The 17,781-nt window shown below is 45.9% G+C and overlaps 3 protein-coding genes across 11 annotated transcripts in view; 1 reads left to right on the plus strand and 2 right to left on the minus strand.

Annotated features, from left to right (window-relative positions):
- Nucleotides 1-14,729, plus strand: part of ankrd6b (ankyrin repeat domain 6b) — a 28,760-nt gene extending 14,031 nt beyond the window's left edge. For 5 of the 9 annotated variants that reach the window (XM_010882828.4, XM_010882829.4, XM_010882830.4 and 2 more), the window contains exons 2-16: nucleotides 2,129-2,453; nucleotides 5,715-5,813; nucleotides 7,397-7,495; nucleotides 8,039-8,137; nucleotides 8,289-8,387; nucleotides 9,011-9,109; nucleotides 9,374-9,472; nucleotides 9,695-9,772; nucleotides 10,164-10,268; nucleotides 10,375-10,479; nucleotides 10,597-10,758; nucleotides 11,095-11,247; nucleotides 11,685-11,798; nucleotides 12,006-12,303; nucleotides 12,707-14,729. In XM_010882828.4, the coding sequence (XP_010881130.1) occupies nucleotides 2,328-2,453; nucleotides 5,715-5,813; nucleotides 7,397-7,495; nucleotides 8,039-8,137; nucleotides 8,289-8,387; nucleotides 9,011-9,109; nucleotides 9,374-9,472; nucleotides 9,695-9,772; nucleotides 10,164-10,268; nucleotides 10,375-10,479; nucleotides 10,597-10,758; nucleotides 11,095-11,247; nucleotides 11,685-11,798; nucleotides 12,006-12,303; nucleotides 12,707-13,341 (2,370 nt within the window). In that variant the 5' untranslated portion in view covers nucleotides 2,129-2,327 and the 3' untranslated portion in view covers nucleotides 13,342-14,729. Of the gene's footprint in view, nucleotides 1-2,128; nucleotides 2,454-3,054; nucleotides 5,814-7,396; nucleotides 7,496-8,038; nucleotides 8,138-8,288; nucleotides 8,388-9,010; nucleotides 9,110-9,373; nucleotides 9,473-9,694; nucleotides 9,773-10,163; nucleotides 10,269-10,374; nucleotides 10,480-10,596; nucleotides 10,759-11,094; nucleotides 11,248-11,684; nucleotides 11,799-12,005; nucleotides 12,304-12,706 lie in introns of those variants that run through there. The other 4 variants (XM_029114661.2, XM_010882824.5, XM_010882826.5 and 1 more) reach the window with 4 other exon arrangements.
- On the minus strand, nucleotides 14,248-15,916 carry lyrm2 (LYR motif containing 2). Its single transcript, XM_010882832.4, has 3 exons — nucleotides 15,770-15,916; nucleotides 15,292-15,432; nucleotides 14,248-15,195 (listed from the first exon to the last, which is right to left on the minus strand). Exons 1-3 carry the CDS (start codon nucleotides 15,833-15,835, stop codon nucleotides 15,109-15,111), a joined length of 294 nt encoding a protein of 97 aa, XP_010881134.1. The 5' UTR covers nucleotides 15,836-15,916; the 3' UTR covers nucleotides 14,248-15,108.
- Nucleotides 15,917-16,493: 577 nt separating this feature from the next.
- mdn1 (midasin AAA ATPase 1) overlaps nucleotides 16,494-17,781 on the minus strand; it is a 42,031-nt gene continuing 40,743 nt past the window's right edge. The window contains 1 exon segment of the mRNA XM_034287958.1: nucleotides 16,494-17,704. Within this exon segment, the coding sequence (XP_034143849.1) occupies nucleotides 17,519-17,704 (186 nt within the window). The 3' untranslated portion in view covers nucleotides 16,494-17,518.

Below are 17,781 nucleotides of genomic sequence, written 5' to 3' on the forward strand. Positions count from 1 at the left end.
TGCTACCTGTGTAAAGACCCAGCCACCTTGATGCTTTACACTGGACGAGATTGCCCGTAGATTAAGGGCAGGAGGGACTCTGCTTTAAAGGGACCACCCTGTTATAAACACCAACGTTTAGAGTCTGTGAGAAACTCGATTAAGCTTCTCACAGTAGAGCAGGCCAGCCCCTCTTCTCTGCACTATGGGGCCATAATAAAAGCCCTAAGAGGCCTCCGAAGCCCCTGCAGAGTAGAGATTAAACCCTCATTTCCATCCATCCAGCTTGAGGCACTGGTCAGGGCTCGAAGTGTCCTAGTTTTCTAGTTAAGACTTGGAGCATGCAGATTCCCGTCCTGAATGAAGTTCAGAGGGAGTCAAGTTTGGTCATTGCGGCCTGGAGTTCCAATCCTGGTCACAGCATCGTGACACCGCCCAGGGATCCAGCGCTGAGTTTCAGAGGTTAGCCTCAGAGATGATTTGACTGACTTTCTCACACAGCGTAGAATTTCGGAGGCCCTTGAAATGTCTATTTGACTCACCAGCCCACAGCTGAGGACTAGGCGATGTAACGTGAATTCCTGTAAGTGCCTCCAAAAACGAATAAAACGGAATCATTGTAATTAGATGGGGAGTTATATTAAAGGGGAAGTTTTATTTTTTTACAACTAAATCTACTTTTGCTGTTAGAGGGGACCTGACACTTTGTGATTTCACTTGTTTTTGGCGGTGAACCCGTAATGCCGTACAAGGGCTCTGAAATACCATGAACCAAGGCGCCTAGTCACTATAGCGACTCCCCCAGGCTTGTTCGATGCCTGCCAGCCTGAGCATGTGCATTTGCTGATCTGGTTCCCTTCTTGGTTGGCCAATCAGTTGGAAAAGCAGAATGACTTGGCGATCTTCCAAGCCTGCTGGGAGTTGATGCAATGGGACAAGGTTGTAATTACAATTGGATATAAAAAATTATAATATAATAATAATAAAATAAAAAACAACTCCAAATTCCCCCAAATACTTCTTATTTTCACGTTTTGGCGCTCTGATTTTGCAAAACAAGTATAAGGAAGTATCGCTGCCTGAGGTAACTTTGTCAGAACAGATGATATTGCAAAGAATTGTCTTGACTCTGTGGCTTTTGCGAACCCATTAACATATAAGTCGAATTTTTTATTTTGAAATATCTTATGAATGTAATGTAAGGAAGGACTGTTTCCTAATCACTAGTCTAAGAAATGTCTTAAGGGAGATCCTGGTAAAATACTGGGGTAAAACCAACCTAGCGATTACAGCATCTGAGCAGAAATTTTTTCGAACAAAAAGGTTGGTAGATTGAACCCCAAGCCGGAATAGTGAAACATTTGTAATTCTGTCCTTGACGAGACAATCCTAATTGCTCTTGGAAGTCTCACACACAGAAACTTTGTTTAAAATGACCCTAGAGAATATTATTGGCATTTCCTGTAGTTTCAACAAGAATAAATGAGTACAGTCTGACAGAGGATATACGGTTTTAATTGTGAGCTAGTTTCAGAGTCAGGTCGAAACATTGACAGATTTGACAGGCCGACATGCTGACAGGTTGTAATGATGGAAGGAACTCCGGGAAAGACAGCCTTTTCCCTGTGAGTCAGTCTGCCTGCGGTCACATAAAACTCTCACTCAGCTAACCACAAAAGACCGACTCCCGCAAGTGGTTTGTTATGGCTCTGTTTTTACAAGATTTTATATGGCATTCGGTCTGATGATACGGCAATAAAAAGTGAAAACAGAGCAGCGTTTTCTACTCTGTTGTTGGGAAGACTTGTATAAACAAATTGCACACACCAACAGCTAATGTACAGCTGCCGTCACCACAACGGGAATCCGTGTTTTCCTTTCTGCCGCCTGTTGGCCACTCCACTGCCCCACCTTATGACTCAGGCCAGCTTGTTACCACAGAAATTCACACTATCAGGAAATTATCAGAAGTGAATGCTTGCTCAGGTTACGTTTAGGCTTAGAATAAGTTTGGGGTTAGTAATAGGATTAGGTTTACGGTTAGGGTTCCTGTTAGCAGGTAGTTAATTAAAATGGTCTGTAGATAGTGAATCTGTAGATGCTTAACAGAATACCCAAATAAGCTGTTGCCCTTTTTTTCCTCCTGCAGGCTGTGAGGATGACATGAGGGACCCAGCCCGGGAATCGTCTGGAGGTCCAAGCCCCCTGTCCTCGACCCGTCTCCTCCTCACCTGTTCCCGCCCACAACATCCGTGCGACGGTCATGAGTTAGTGTGGGTGTGAGTCCCCCCCGTCCCCTTCCTTGTAGTACAACATCTTGGAGAAAGTGCCTCACGCGCCCTGCTTTCATGAGCCAGCAAGATGAGGCTGCGGTCCTCGCACTCTCTGAGCGCCTCCTCGTAGCCGCGCACAAGGGCCAGGCTGACAATGTGGTCCAGCTCATCAACAAGGGAGCCAAAGTAGCCGTCACCAAGGTGAGTGGAGGAGACCAAGTCGTCTTCTAGTGAGTTTATGGAACAATCTGTACTTTTCAGCATATTATTTATCCAGTGATCACCGTGTATTTTTTCCCTGTGAGGTTTGTGTGTGTATATGTGTGTGTATATGTGTGTGTGTGTGTGTGTATATGTGTGTGTATATGTGTGTGTGTATGTGTGTGTATATGTGTGTGTATTATGTGTGTGTGTATGTGTGTGTATATGTGTGTGTATATGTGTGTGTATATGTGTGTGTATATGTGTGTGTGTATGTGTGTGTATATGTGTGTGTATATGTGTGTGTATATGTGTGTGTATATGTGTGTGTGTATGTGTGTGTATATGTGTGTGTATATGTGTGTGTGTATGTGTGTGTATATGTGTGTGTATTATGTGTGTGTGTATGTGTGTGTATATGTGTGTGTATATGTGTGTGTATATGTGTGTGTATATGTGTGTGTGTATGTGTGTGTATATGTGTGTGTATATGTGTGTGTATATGTGTGTGTATATGTGTGTGTGTATGTGTGTGTATATGTGTGTGTATATGTGTGTGTGTATGTGTGTGTATATGTGTGTGTATTATGTGTGTGTGTATGTGTGTGTATATGTGTGTGTATATGTGTGTGTATATGTGTGTGTATATGTGTGTGTGCTGTCTCTCACTCAAGTGCTGCCTTGTTGGGCAACCGGGGCAATGGCCATGGTCGATGTGTGTGTGTGTTCTCAGGCACATCTGTATTTCATGCTCTGATGAGATCTCGTGTACAGCTCAAAAGGTTAGTGGGACTAGAGCAGCATATGACCATATTATAATCCTTTTATAATCCTCTTTCATGGCCACCATAGGGACATATCCTTTTTATACTGGTCGGTGTGGAGAACCACCGTGTCTCATTACAGAATTTGAGTTTGGCCGTTTTACAGGGAAGGAGGTGTTTGGAGGGGAACATTGTACACTTCCCTTTAGTCCTTTAGAAAAAGCTTTTATTCAAAGGGACTTAAAAGTGAGTGCATTCTTCTTAAGATGACTAGATGGGACAACCACACAAGCCAGTAATAGTATGTATCTGTCCACGCAGGGTGTCATTTGTGGAGATGACATGTTTGGGGCTCTGGGTTTATTCAAGATACTCTTTGAAGAGTTACGATTTCAGGTGTTTGCACTTCAGTTGGCGTTTAGGGTCTGAGCATAGCCCGAAGGTAGGGAGATAGGTCCCGTCTCTGAAAGGGCTTGAATCGGGACCTGTGCTGCAAGTGAACGCGTTCTCTTCGAGGTGGACACCAACCTTGGGTCGCTTGAGCGATGGAACTTTGTCAGCGCTCCATCTGGCTGTCCGAGAGCTCAGCTGTGGTGGCACATGTCTGAGTAAACACGCGACACAGTGTAAACCTCTGTTTTAGGTCACTCCACATAAAGCTGGGAGGGAAGCAGTCATTAACATGCAATGTAGACTCATGCCTCCACTCTGAAAGGACGAGGACTACACTAGGAAAGACAGAATATTATAGCCTGATGTCATTCGGCCTGTTCAGCTGTACTCAGAATTGCAGCATGTCTTCGTCATTGCCGGAGTTGGCGGAATGTGGCACTGTGTCTCCCAAAGAGATGGAATTTAAGTGTGTGGTCAATTTCATGTGACATATAGCTTTCATTTTAGGCATTTACGGGGGGAAAGCGACTGCCAGATGTGCTTGATTTAAGTGCAAGGTCTTAGTGCCTCTGTCAGGGCAGCTCTGGTAATGAAGACAGACCTGAGGTGTTGAGGCAGTATTTAGGTCAGGTCTTCCTCAGATCTTCACAGTCTTGTCTTAATTAACTTCCTACCTTATCGTGCGGTGTCACATTGCCGAGCCTTTTTTCCTTGAGCTTAACAATTGACCTCATTCACAAACTGAATTCACAATTCTGTATAGGGCGTCCATTGTTGAATGGCTGTGCACATAATCCTGAATATAAGTTGTATATCAGTGACTGAATGAAAATATATTATCTAAATGTTATCAGTTATCTTAGAAAGCAACACAATTCCAGAGCCTACCTGTCTCTTTGATAATGTTGGTACTGGCTGCATTTTCACATTTTGGCAGGATGCCCTAAAACATGCTAAACCCAGGAACACGAAGATTAAATTTCAGTTGGAAATTCCTCTGGTTCAGAGGAGGGAGGGGATTGTAGCAGGAGTGTCAGGTAATGTGTCAAGTGCTGGATGAATGCTTTTGCTCTGAGGAAGATTAAAACTGTTTTGAGAATTAAAAAAAAGTGAGAACTAGAAAGAAAAGAGTTAAGACTTGAACCAGTCCTGAGTCTCTGAGGTCATACTAGGCCACGGAGCAGAGAGCTGGCTCTGTCCAGTTAGTCTCCTAGGACAAGGCTTTGGTCTGACTGGTGTTTACCTGAGATGCTTCCATGGCAGCCCTCCAAGCCTGGTCCGGTGAAACCCAACCCCTACCTGGCCCCGGTGAATGCCAAGCAGTGCCGAGCCGCACCCATGAAGTGGGCCAGCCTCCCTGCTGAAGGGACTGAGGTCTGTCCTGTTTAACGGAGGTCTGTGAGGATGAGGTGTTAATGAGGGGGTTGTGCTAATACAGTCCTTCAATGCATGTCTGCCCTATTATTACATTGCATTAACTTAGATGACTCTGAATATCTAGTCCAAGTGGACAGATACAGTTGATATAATGGTTTAGGATTAACTGTGAGCATTTGTTTACTTAAGCTTTACCCTGGTTAATCTCTTGAGTACTATTTTGATTCCGTTCGGTGGTTGTAAGAAGGGACATTCCAGCGTCTTTGCAATTCTAAACCTTGTCTTATCCACCTATATATTATAATTGTGATTTTGAGTGGCATTCAACCTGGCAGACAATTCTTCTGATCATAGAAAGACAGGACACAAACCTATAGAACCTACAGACACATCTGCTCCATAGCAAGCTGCTGGTCTCTAAGTGTTGGCCTCATAGCTGGGGGATGTTGGGGGCTTGTCCACAAACAGCTGTACAGTTCATCTCTCCGCCCAGGGTTTACTGGGGAGTCATTTTTCTAACGGCCTGTGTGGCCATGACAGACATTGCGTGAGGCTAACTTCTGGGCCGCGACGTCATCATCATGTCTTACTGGATATGAATAACCTGAAGAGACACTGTCACTCTCTGCCTCTGTACGTGTCCTCTAAACTCTCTGGTTGGCTCCAGTTGTTGTCTCTCTTGTGTTGTTGTGTGTGTCGTCTCTCAGGGTGTGTTCTGTGTCCACAGTACGGCAGAAGCCCCCTGCACCTGGCCTCCTACAAGGGCCACAGTGAGGTTGTGCGCATTCTGCTGAAGGCCGGCTGTGACCTGGATATCCAGGACGATGTATGTATCCCCGACACTGTCCGCCATTGGCTCCACCCTCAGCATTTGATGTTGGGATCGTGATGTCGAATGTACAGTGAACTCCAAGAGAGCTGCCTATGTTTTGTCTTAATTCTAGGCTTTTCGTTTGCATTTGGAATCTGTCTGACAAACATGGGGTTCAAAGAAGTGTCGCTGCAAGTCTCTGGCCCTCCTGAGGCGTAAAAATAACAGCAAATCGAATGAAGACATTCGCCAAAACATTGTGTGTCAAAAACTGTTTGATACACCACCAAGATAAAAGATAGCATTGGTGAGGTCAGAAAAGGCAAACAACCTGGTAAAGAAAGACTTCCGCAGTGAATACTCAGTATAATAAAAAGGGTAGACTGCTCTCCAGGAGATTGGCATGCAAGTGTCAGCCACAAACCAGCCACACAGGACTTCCCCTGCCAGTCTACTGGCTGGTATGCATGATGCAAAAACTTCTGAAAATGAAACAATGATTAAAGTGCAGGCTGTCAGCTTCAATGGAAAGTTGACAGTCTGCGTAAATACCATTGGAGTTCACTGTACGCCTGTAGGAATGCTTCCAGATTAACCTCACGCATTTCACACAATCACACAGACTCTAGTAAAACTCGAGTCTTTACATGTGACGAAAAGACACCTTTGAAATGCACACGTCACATGACATCTGCATGACAGTCTGGCTGCTGTTGTGTTTGATTGCAGTGTTCTTTCCCCTGCGTCTGGGCTCACTTTCCAGCTGTCTGACTGTCACACTAGTAGAGTAATGACCTCCAGTGGCCTTGACGGGGATTATTTTGACCTCCAGTTTGAGGGGTGCATTCCGCGGGGGCCCCTCCGGGTACTGGTCCCCCCCCTCCCCTTTTCCCAATCCCCCCTCTCAAATTCCCCCCTCCCGAAAGGGCCGCAGTGCGTCTGCGGGGAGTGGCCACGGGGAGGGGGAGGAGAAAAGGGGGGAGGAGAAAAGGGGGGAGGCGGCGGTGGAGGAAGGCGGCGGGAACTGACCCCGGAAGATGGGGGAAAGTGAAGGAGGTTAGAGAGAAGCATCTACTCCTCTGGGGTTCAGCGTGCCTCTTGGCTGCCTCGCTTGGAATGACCAAACCACCACCCCCCACCTCTCCTCCGCATGGGAATCAATGCTTCTCGCTGCTGTTCTTTCTTCCAACTGTCTCTCAATCATGTCAGACCTGGGCTGCGAAGTGTCTGCTGTGAGAAGGGGGCTGTCCGAATTTCCAGCAATTCCATTTATGGTCGAACATAAACGAGAGCTGGGCTGGACTGCTTTGGCCTGCCGCTGCTGTGTCTACTGCTTTGTACAGAGGCCTGTCCGGGTGTCAAACTGCAACTGTGTGTCGGATGACTGTTGCAACGTCATTGCCATTTGCTGTGGCAATAACTGTGTCAAACAGTGTTGGATTGCGTACTCATTGCAAGAGAAACGTTGACCCGTCGTTATTCATGTTGTTTATGTTGTGTTGGTCAGTTGCGATGTTCAAATTAGTGAAGTCTTGTTTTTGTGTTGGGTTTTTCACTGTCCTGTGAACTAACTGTTGTGTGTGTGTGTGTGTGTGCAGGGTGAGCAGACAGCCTTACACCGGGCAGCAGTGGTGGGAAACAGTGACATTATTTCTGCCCTCATCCAGGAAGGGTGTGCCTTGGACAGGCAGGACAAGGTACATCACACACACACACACACACACACACACACACGCACTCTCACAGCGCCCATACACGGCTAAAAACACAGCAATGTCACTCACAAAATAGAACCCCAATGCATTGAGTCACAAGCACAGAGGGATTTTAAAACCCAACAAACTGTTAAACAGCTCTAATACTATTTGACAATCTGCAGAGAAAACACTATTCCTGTAATCTCCTTAAAACCCGTTCATTCCCACTGAAAAAATGGCTTATGTCCCAAATGGCACCCTCTTTCCTGGCCTGAAGTGGTGCACAGCAGAGGGGCGTATCCAAGGCCAGAGGATACCATTTTGGACGTATCCAAGGCCAGAGGCGGTCCATGTGAATAGGAAGGGTGTTTATGACAAGGCCTGGACGCACAACCACTTCCTGCATTGCCTCACTAATCTACTTATCTTGCTATGTGTCAGCTATTTTGCCGAGAAACAATAACAGAGTTGTCCAGTAGAACAGATACTAATCCAGGGGTCAGGTTGCGGATGTTTAACGCTCGCGGCTGTTTGCTCCCGCAGGACGGCAACACTGCTCTGCACGAGGTCTCATGGCACGGCTTCAGCCAGTCCGTCAAACTCCTCGTTAAGGCCGGCGCCAACGTTCACGCCAAGAACAAGGTAACTCGGGCTGCAAACGCGCCGCTAGCGCGCCGCAGCGCTTTAATCAGCTTCACGGTGAAATCCGTGTTCCTAGTTTGACGTGCTGCTTGTTAGAGTGGCTCCCAGTTTCACCTAAAACCTTCTCCGCCTATTAAATGTGTCCATGCAGGCGGGGAACACAGCCCTCCACCTGGCCTGTCAGAACGGCCACGCCCAGAGCTCCAGAGTTCTGCTGCTGGGGGGCTCCCAGCCTGACAGCAAGAACCACGTATGTCCCCCCACCTTACTAAATATAGCCTGTTACAAATGGCCACCCATGGCGGACTGTAGGTTACGTTACACGCAACGTATCCTCTGCCGCACAACCGACAAGGAGAAGCTCCATTTGTCAGGGAAACGTGACACAAATGCTGAGAGCCTGTCGTGCCGTGTCGGCTCGGGGGCGTTAACGAGGCGACATTCCATCTCCACCACACCAGGTTTAACTGAACTGGTTGAACGGTGCCGAAGACAACCTCACCTGAAATGGTTTTTCCGTCTCGTCAGGAATATGTGTAGAATTGGCCTTTTCAGTTCGGTTGCCCTTGATCAGCTGGTATCTCTAAACCACGGTTCTGGAAATCCCTCCTGACAGCAGCAGCCTGTATGGTAACCTAATGCCATAGACCACCGTGCTAATGTAGTCCATTCATCGCGGAATGATGTGTGTGTGTGTGTGTGTGGGCCCGTGCTGTGCAATTCAGACATAATCTGCTCTCAGTCAACTAGAACCAAGCTGCAGAGGAAGTATGCCTAGCCCTTAATGCTGTTTGTTTTCCCAGTGCCCCACAGCCCTCCTGCCTTTAATCGCTTCACGGTTTCTCGTGGTGGTGGGCTCTCGTTGTGTTCCAGGTAGGGGACACGTGTTTGCACGTGGCGGCGCGCTACAACCACGTCCCCATGATCCGCATCCTCCTGGGAGCCTTCTGCTCCGTGACAGAGAAGAACCAGGTTAGTCGGAGCCCATGGCTGACACTGATTACAAACGGAGGGCTTGACCTTTTCTACGTTTGATCTAGCTGGGCTTCCTCCTTCCCTTATTCTAAGCTAACCTTTGCCTGGTGCACTATTCCTACTGGCTATGACTGTATTTAGCTGGTAATAGCTCAGTTGGGACATTTTTTTTTTTTTATTGGTTTGTTGAAGCATAAAAAAACAGCGCACACACGTCAGCCTCTCTGTCCTCTTCGTCCTTTCTTCCTCTGTCTGAGTCAGGCCGGGGACACACCGTTGCATGTAGCAGCTGCTCTGAATCATAAGAAAACAGTGAGGCTTCTGCTGGAGGCGGGAACAGACAGTAGCATCCGCAACAACGTGAGTGGATGGCCTCTGGCTCTCATTCTTTGGTCCCCTGACATGAATGTAATTTAAACATACTGACAACTGAAACAGCCACTCGGAAATCTGAATCTGTTCCGATGTTCACCCTGAGTTCATGGCCAATACCAAGGTGAATCACACGTTTCTGGCCAGGTGTTAGCTCTGATTTTCTGGGTTTTTGCTTGTGTGTGTGTGTGTGTGTGTGTGTGTGTGTAGGCTGGCCAGTCTGCACTGGATCAAGCCAGAGAATACAGCAACCCAGACATTGCTCTGCTCTTGACCAAAGCACCTCAAGTGAGTACAGGTTAACCCAGCCTGACCAGAAGGGGCAGCCAAGAATGATATTTAATTTTCTTTCACCATCTTACATCAACCATACATCACCACATTTCTACAAACACACGCTGCCGACTGCGTTTAGACTTGAATTACCACACTTCAGGTGTTACTCGTCTGACATCATTCCTGTGTGTTGGCAGCAAAGGTGTTTCTGCATGCGTGTATGGGCAGAGTAGGAGAGACTACATCCATCTGAACACTGTCGCTATAGTACATACAGGAGATAGGCAGAAGTCAGGGAAATGGTGTCAACATTAGTGGTCCTGTTTAGCTACGTACATTCCCTGATCAATTAACTATTAACTCAGGCTGCTCTCCCTCACTGTGTGTGTGTGTGTGTGTTCAGGTTCAGAGCTTCACCCGGGGCAGGAGTGTGAGGAAGAGGAGGGACAAGCTGAAGGCAGAGCGGCGAGCACAGTCTGTGCCCCGGGATGAGATGCTGCCCAGGAAGGTACGGTTCTAGTTCTGCTGAAAGGCTCGCTCGGTCTGACCATGACGAATAGGAAACTGCGACGGTCGCCCCGAAAGAGCAATGTTTCCGTTGTCATCCCTCACAGGACAGTGCGTCAGCCGCTGACGACACCCACAGCAGCGAGCGCGTCAAACACGAGGTGATCGAGGCAAGCACCAGCAAGAACAAAACCAGGAAGCTCAAAGAGAAGGTCAAGCCTGCCTCCCTAACCTTCTTCGCAGCATGTTCGCTCGGGTGAAATAGCACCGGGGTTGGGCTTTAGCAGGCAGATTGTGTGAACAGCCATGTTGTATTCGGTTTGTCGCAGCCCTCGCTTTCGGAACCCCTCCGTCGACGAGAGAACAAGCACGGAGAGAAGAGGTGGGGCAAGCTGCGTGGCTCCTCCCCCCAGCCGCCGATCCCCCCTCACAACTACAAAGCCTATCAACTGTACACTCTGTACAGAGGCAAGGATGGCAAGATCATGCAGGTGAATGGAGCCGTTTCGGAGCGACTCTGAACCTGACGTTTGTATTTTAAATGTGATGCCATGATTTCATTATTTAGAACAAATGTTGCTTGCAAAAGCATGACAAACATAGCTTCTGTCATTCTGTAATGGTAAAACCTTGTTAAAGGCTTTGGTACTACATTATTTTGTGTAAAGAGGCATATTTCAGACTCAGTCAGGGCCTGTGACTTTACTTGTAGCTGCTTCGTGTTTTGTGAGGAGGTTGTGGCTCCTTCGCGGCAGAATTCAATTTCAGTCTGAGTCTGTGTTTGCCAACAAGTGACTCATAGCCCGGGGCTATTGTCTGCATCCCAGGCCCCTATCAATGGCTGTCGCTGCGAACCTCTGATCAACAAGCTGGAGAACCAGCTGGAGGCCACCAAGGAGGAGATGAAAATGGAGATCAACACAGTACAGGACCTGATGAACAACAAGATGGGACAGCTGGACCGGAGGAACAAACACCAGGTGGGAACCACACCAGGTTAATGGTTATTACAGCAACGTTATTAAAACGTGTTTTCAACCTGTAACACGCAAGTATTTCTTACTGGACCAGTCCAGATAGGCCAATCCCTGTTTGTAGTTCAGTCTTAGCCATTTGGTGTCTTATGAAAACTTATTTATATCACACCAGTCTGTGGAGCCAGCTGTGCCAGTGAATGTGGGGCAGGCAATTTGTGCATGTATAATTTGTGCTAATTATACATAGCCAAATAATTAAAGGTGCACTCTAGTCACGTCTAAAACCTCTTTCCATTCGAAAGCTCCCCCTTACGAACAAACATTTGGTTTAAAAGACAAAGCAAGACTGACGTCCAATTCTACCCTATTAACAGTGAGTCATTGTTTGACAGCAGACGTCTTTCGTTAATTGTGGCGGCTCAATTTGACTGTGTTTGTAGATCCGTGCTCTGGATAAGATGATATTAGAGAGGGTGTCAGCGGAGAGGACGGAGTGCCTGCACAGGATGGAACAGAGAGCCATGCAGGAGAGAGAGGAGGGGGAAAGGAGACAGGTAATATTTACAGTAGTGTCCAATGCATCAACAGGAGATGGTGTCTTGTGCGTCTTTGTGTCTAGGATGGGCAAAACACAGGTCTCCACGCCATATCACCGTCAAGATTCAGCTCAGGCGCCATTTTTAACACTTAAAGCCGAGCGCTGTGTGGCAGTGAGGTTTCCGTGTCACTAAACCTTATCTCCTCTTTGCCCGCCATCCAAGCAGGCATCAGTGGTCAGCGAGCTGAAGAACTGGTGCCTGTCCAAGCTGCAGAACATCGAGGTGCGTTTCGCCGGAGATCCCGGCGGTGCCAGGCTCCATCGCTCCTCGTCCCTGGCTGAAGGGCTGTGTGAGGCGGACCCGGAGGGTCTCACTGTGCTGTCAGCTGGGTTTTCTGGGGCCGGCGTCCACTGTCTGGCCCCACATACCAGTGACGTTGCCGACCGGGACTCCAACGCAGTCACCACGGAGGACCCCTCGGCCAACCACTACTTTGTGGTTCAAGCGGACAGCTCTCCCGGTATGGTTCAATCTCTTGGATTAAGGCTTTTCATTACACCTATGCACAAGTGTGACTGCTTGAGCTGTAAATATTATTTACCATTAACTATTGTGACTGCTTGAGCGGCTTATGTGAGCTTTACATGATTAAAGTATACTATTATTAGGTCATACCACTTTTCTGAATGTTTTTGATTATATGAGAATTTAGCCCATATATATATATATTCTTTTTACAGAAATTGACAAATTATATTGTGCCCTGTGGCAGGTTAATTAATTTAAAATCCCAGCTTCCCAAACCATCAGTCTCACAGTGGCAGTCTCACTGGGTATAAAATGAATAATTTATTTTGTTCTCTGCGCCAAGGATACATTTGAATTCTAATCCAGTCAATAATTGCCTCGTGAAAATCTTCCAGAAGGCGATAAACATCACAAGCCAGAGGACACCCCATCCCCGATTCCCGCCGTGTCCCTGTCGCCGACTCAAGTGGTGCGGCCCAAGGAGCGCTTGCCGGGCGCTACTGACCCCCAGAGGCCGGACCAGGAATCGCAGGACGTGGCGCCGCTGGAGCTGGGACAGAGCGGCAGGAGCAGCAGGAGTAACCCCCGGTCCAGCAGCCTGTCCCCAGCCACAGGGCGCCACTGCAGCACCAGGAGGTACAAGGACCGCAACAGGGAGAGGGACGGGGAACACGGCAAGGACAAGGGTAGGCATCACAAGAGGCATTCCCAGGGCAGGACTAAGGCCAGGGGGGACAAGGCCGAGGGGATCAAGACTCTAGAGGTGTTCGGGGAAAAAGCTGCAGAGGGAGGTGGCAAGGAAAGCTCCTTCGCTCAGGAGCGGGAGAACATGCACGCCCTGGAGGTGACACAGTACTTCTTCGAGGCGGTGTCGACCCAGATGGAGCGCTGGTACGAGAGGAAGATCAAGGAGGCCAGGTGGCAGGCAGACCAGAGGGCCCAGGCGGACCGGGCCGCCCTACTGGAGAGAATCACCTACCTGGAGGACGAGCTCGGCATGCTCAGGACTAACAGGCAGAGCGACAGCTAGCACAGGCAAGCCTCAGAACAGAACCGCAAAGATCAGACAACATAAAAGATAGCGCTGAAGTGAACCCACTAGTAGGCCTGAAGACTGGCAAAATGAGTCCCTGGTCACGAACCACACGGACAGTAAATGGTGGCATATGCATCAGTGGTCAGTCAATTGGTAAAGGTTAACAAATATAACTTGTTAAGGTATGGCAGGAGTGTTCATTCTGGCAGCTTTTTGGTCATTTTTGTTTTATCGGTCCACAACGCTGTCTGATTGTACATATGTTGGATGTAAGAGATGGCCTGAATACACCTTATGTCATAAAAACAAATAACTACAATTTGACACTAAAACGATTTTTTGTCATTTCATTTTTTTTTTCAATTAAATAATGCATACCTCCCATCATTTGCACAATCAAAAAGCGTTGTCCACCTACATTAGGGTTGCAATGTAACCCAATGTAACCCAAACTAAGTAAAAACAAATAAGTGATGAAATTAACACTGTATGGCAGACCAATTCTGCATGTTTTCATGTAATTATTTTCTTGTATTAATCTGGGTAGCTGCTGTGTTGAAGTCAACAGACCACTAGTTAGTTACAGTAGATTTGTCATGGAGACATTGAGCTGGTCCAAGTACCACAAGGACATAGTTTTATACTGCCAATGTGCCCATAGTGTTGTTTATTTATGAGAAAGCCTGTTAAGAGAGATTCTGGGGGTTTGCATGTAGAAAATATAGGTCATTCTTAGTGACACTGTTCAATTCTATCCGATAAAACAGCACTGAAAGACCATCTCTAGAATAGAGTTAGCCAGGCTGCTTGAAATATCAGTAGAATAAACTAGAGTATGCTTTCTTAATGGACTTACAAGGGCAACAGAAACTTATGAGAATACAGCCGAACAGTCTTAACTGAAAGAAACTTGAAACTTTAATAACACTACTACTCACTTTTGCCACAACCCACTATTGGACATTTCTTTGATAGCAACATCTCCACAACCAGCTGTTCTAGCAAGAACATTTTCACTCTGGAAAACATGCTTTCTATTCTTAATGCTTTTCTCCAGGTCAAAAGGTAGGTAAGATGTCCTATTAAATGTGTGTCATACTTGTTTTCTCGCAAAATATACCTCAGTTCATACCCCCCCAATGCCATCCGGAGCACTAAAATGACTGACTGTTAAGAAGACCATGTTTGCATGATGAAAAGCACACATTCATAAAATACAACTGTGCATAGTGTCAGAGATCTGTGACATTTGTTCTGTTGATGTGAGGTCACTGTACATTGGTGTCTTTGTTGATATACCTTCAGTGTAATAATTAAGTCTGTAACTAAATGGTCTAATGTATTTTGTAAAGAAATAAACTACAACATGGTTTTATGTTTTACATATCCAATACATTTCATAAGGGGCCTTTTGGACACATATATTCCTGTACTGTAGCCCAACATGAGCCAAGCAGTACAATGTTGGACATAAATGCAAATAACATAATGTGCCCCTCCCCGTTAGATTTATCCAGGCAAATGAAAATGTCAAAGGAGCCTCCTCGAGACATGGAATGGCTGTGTCTAAACCACATTCGCTGACATATAGTTTGTGGAAGAGTGGCAATAAGCTGTCCCAACAATCCAAGTGTTATTCCCCATGTTTTCTTGCTGCCCATCTACAGTCAGTTTGAGGCAAAAGCTGAGCTTTGGGCATTCACTTTCAGCAAGAATGTGGATGTGGATTAACTCAATTCTCTTAGTTCCAGGCTGGGGACATTATTTCTTAACGTTAGCCAATGCGAGGGAAGACTGTAGTTCATCAAGGTGCATGTTCGCCTGTGTGATCATCATTCGGACTGCGTCCTAATGGTATAGAAAGGAATTTGTTATAATAGGGATAGATAGTACAACGACACATACAGACAACATTGGTGGTATCTTGGCCTGGACATCGTTCACCTGATTTGTGGCATTTTTATTCCGCTTGAACTCATCTCTCGCCCACTTTCTTAAGTAAGTTCGGTCTCCCTCGTCTGGCACCTGTCTGATAGTCCTCAACATGTTTCTGTACAGACCTAACACTTTCTGCCTCTGTAGAAACTTAGAAATAGAATAAACACAACAGACATGAAGCCACCGCTCAGCTATAACACAGAAAGGAAACTATCAAGTGGCTAGTAATCTACCAAGCTAACTAGCTGTGTCTAACGTATAAACAATCGTTTAAAAAATCGTCAACAACAAAGACTAACAGTATTAGCTACAGAGCTAGTAAACATACCAAAATAATAGGAATTTAATTATTGATAGCTAGCTAGCGTAGGTCATGTGGATATTTCTCAAGCATGTTGTCTGTATATATCTCGTCGGCAGAATACTACAGAAACACGTACGCATGGTTTATCGTTCTGATACCGACAAAATAGTTTCGCATTACCTGTTTTAATGTAAGCGCTGCCGGGGGTAACCTTGACATTGCCATCATGTGGACCGTAGCGAACATGTTTTCAAGTGTAGCTAGCTGAACTGAAGACAGTAGTGGCGAGTTTTTCGCGAACAAACGGTTCTTTTTGGTGAATCGAATCGGGTTAGGGAAATGAGTTGTTCATTCGGCTAATTATTATAATTTTTCGATCTAACAACAATTATAGGCAGATAAAATGAAGTCGTATTCAATAAAGACTGTATATCCGCACCGCAGAATTGAACCACTAAATATTGAGCCTTTTGTTCAACGCGCAGATTTCTAGTTCGGTAACATCAAAAACAGGCCTAATAATTGTCCAATAATGATTAGGACAGGAAAGATGAAAACAATTTGAGCGTGCATTTCACGCTCTAATATTATTATAGCCTACCTTTCGCCATGACTTTTAAGATTTGCACTTCATTATTTTTAAGCATTTTAAAGGATGACTAATTCACGAACCAAATGAGCCGACTCTTTCTGGGGAATGGAGCCAGAACAGCCGGCTCACCAAGTCGGAATGCTCATCACTAAAAAGGCCGGTCATAATATGGTAGTAAATACAGTTTCAATGATCAACGTCGCCCTCGTGTGGGAGACGGTAGCCAACTTATTTTAAAATAATGTAGGACAACATATACTTACAACGGGACTAGTCTCAAGTACACATTAATAATATATTTAAACTACAGACTCACAGTTTAAAAAGTTTATTATCATACAATGTGCCATGTCATTTGATAGATGGTAGGAAGAACCACTATGAATAGTTGCTTGTAGTTATACCCACATTACAAAACACCTTGGTGATAAATATTTCATTACACAATCAACTGTAATCCTAATGGCCATGGAATTTGGATTTCTTAAGTGTCCCAATGCCAGTGAATAAACCTCATCTACAGTAAAGATGTAAAACCAGTGTAGTCGATTCATCTCTTAGACCATAGAAATGGCATTGGTTGGAGCATCAACATTGCTATTAGTAGTCCTTGTGCTTCAAAGTGCATAGGAACCAACTTTTTTTTAGAAAAAAACCTTGACATTTGAGAGAACTCAAGGCTTTAAAATGACATCTGGACAGAGTCATAATTTTGAATTAAACAATGAATATCTTTTTGTAATGCATGTGCATGAGATGCAAGACCATTTCTTCAAGGCACAATTCTGGAATTACTATTTAATGGATTAAGACCATATCAGCATGCTTTTCTTTTGTCATATAGCCAAGGGGATGCTTCTTTTTTTTTTTTTTTTTTTAAGTTGCACAAAAACAACTTAATCACAACACTGTCAGCTCCATATTGTCAGTTCATGAAACAGAAAGACTCAAAGACCATCTAACACTGAAAACATCAATATGACGTGGAGGACGTTATAGTACATGGGTGAAAGAGGTATCTCTTCAATGAGGTTGTTTACATGGAAGGGAATCACATTTTGTAGCATTTTCCATCATTTGTTATAGACGTGCAAGTTAAAGCAATAGTTATTACAATACGACCCCCCCCCCGGCCCAAAGACAAGGACTAAACAGTGGAGGTTGCTATCAAACCCTACGCTCTACTAAAATTAGAGTAAAAATAAGAAAAAAGGCACATATACAGCAGCAAGTCTGTCTTTGTGAGTCGTGTTGTAAAGTCTGTGTCGTTGAGAGGCGGGGGAGGGGCCGTTGTGTGGTTGGGTTGCTGCCCTCTGACACGGCTCTCTCTCACGGGCCTAGTGGTCAGTCGCCGTGACGAGTTCGAACCACTGCCTCAGCGCGTCACTCAGAGTCTCTGGCAAGGCGTTGACGTCACGCAGGATCACGTAGAAGGGGAACGGAAACTCGTCCATGTAGGTGCGGATCTCGGGCATCTCTCCTGGACCTTTGAAGATGGGCACCTTGATGTCCAGGATGGAGTCCTGTGGGGAGATGACACAGGGAATGTAAAAATGACTATCTTGGAATATTTCAGGGAATGTTCCAATATGAATATCAG

The sequence above is a fragment of the Esox lucius genome, chromosome 18, assembly GCF_011004845.1.
Source record: "Esox lucius isolate fEsoLuc1 chromosome 18, fEsoLuc1.pri, whole genome shotgun sequence".
NCBI classification, from domain to species: Eukaryota; Metazoa; Chordata; class Actinopteri; order Esociformes; family Esocidae; genus Esox; species Esox lucius.

Excerpts from the sequence above, each read along its gene's own strand:
- lyrm2 (XM_010882832.4), bottom strand. The coding sequence starts at position 15,835 with ATGTTCGCTACGGTCCACATGATGGCAATGTCAAGGTTACCCCCGGCA. Across the intron at positions 15,433-15,769 it reads CAGCGCTTACATTAAAACAG|TTTCTACAGAGGCAGAAAGT; the intron begins GTAATGCGAAAC and ends TCTATTTCTAAG. Across the intron at positions 15,196-15,291 it reads ATAAAAATGCCACAAATCAG|GACGCAGTCCGAATGATGAT; the intron begins GTGAACGATGTC and ends CTATACCATTAG.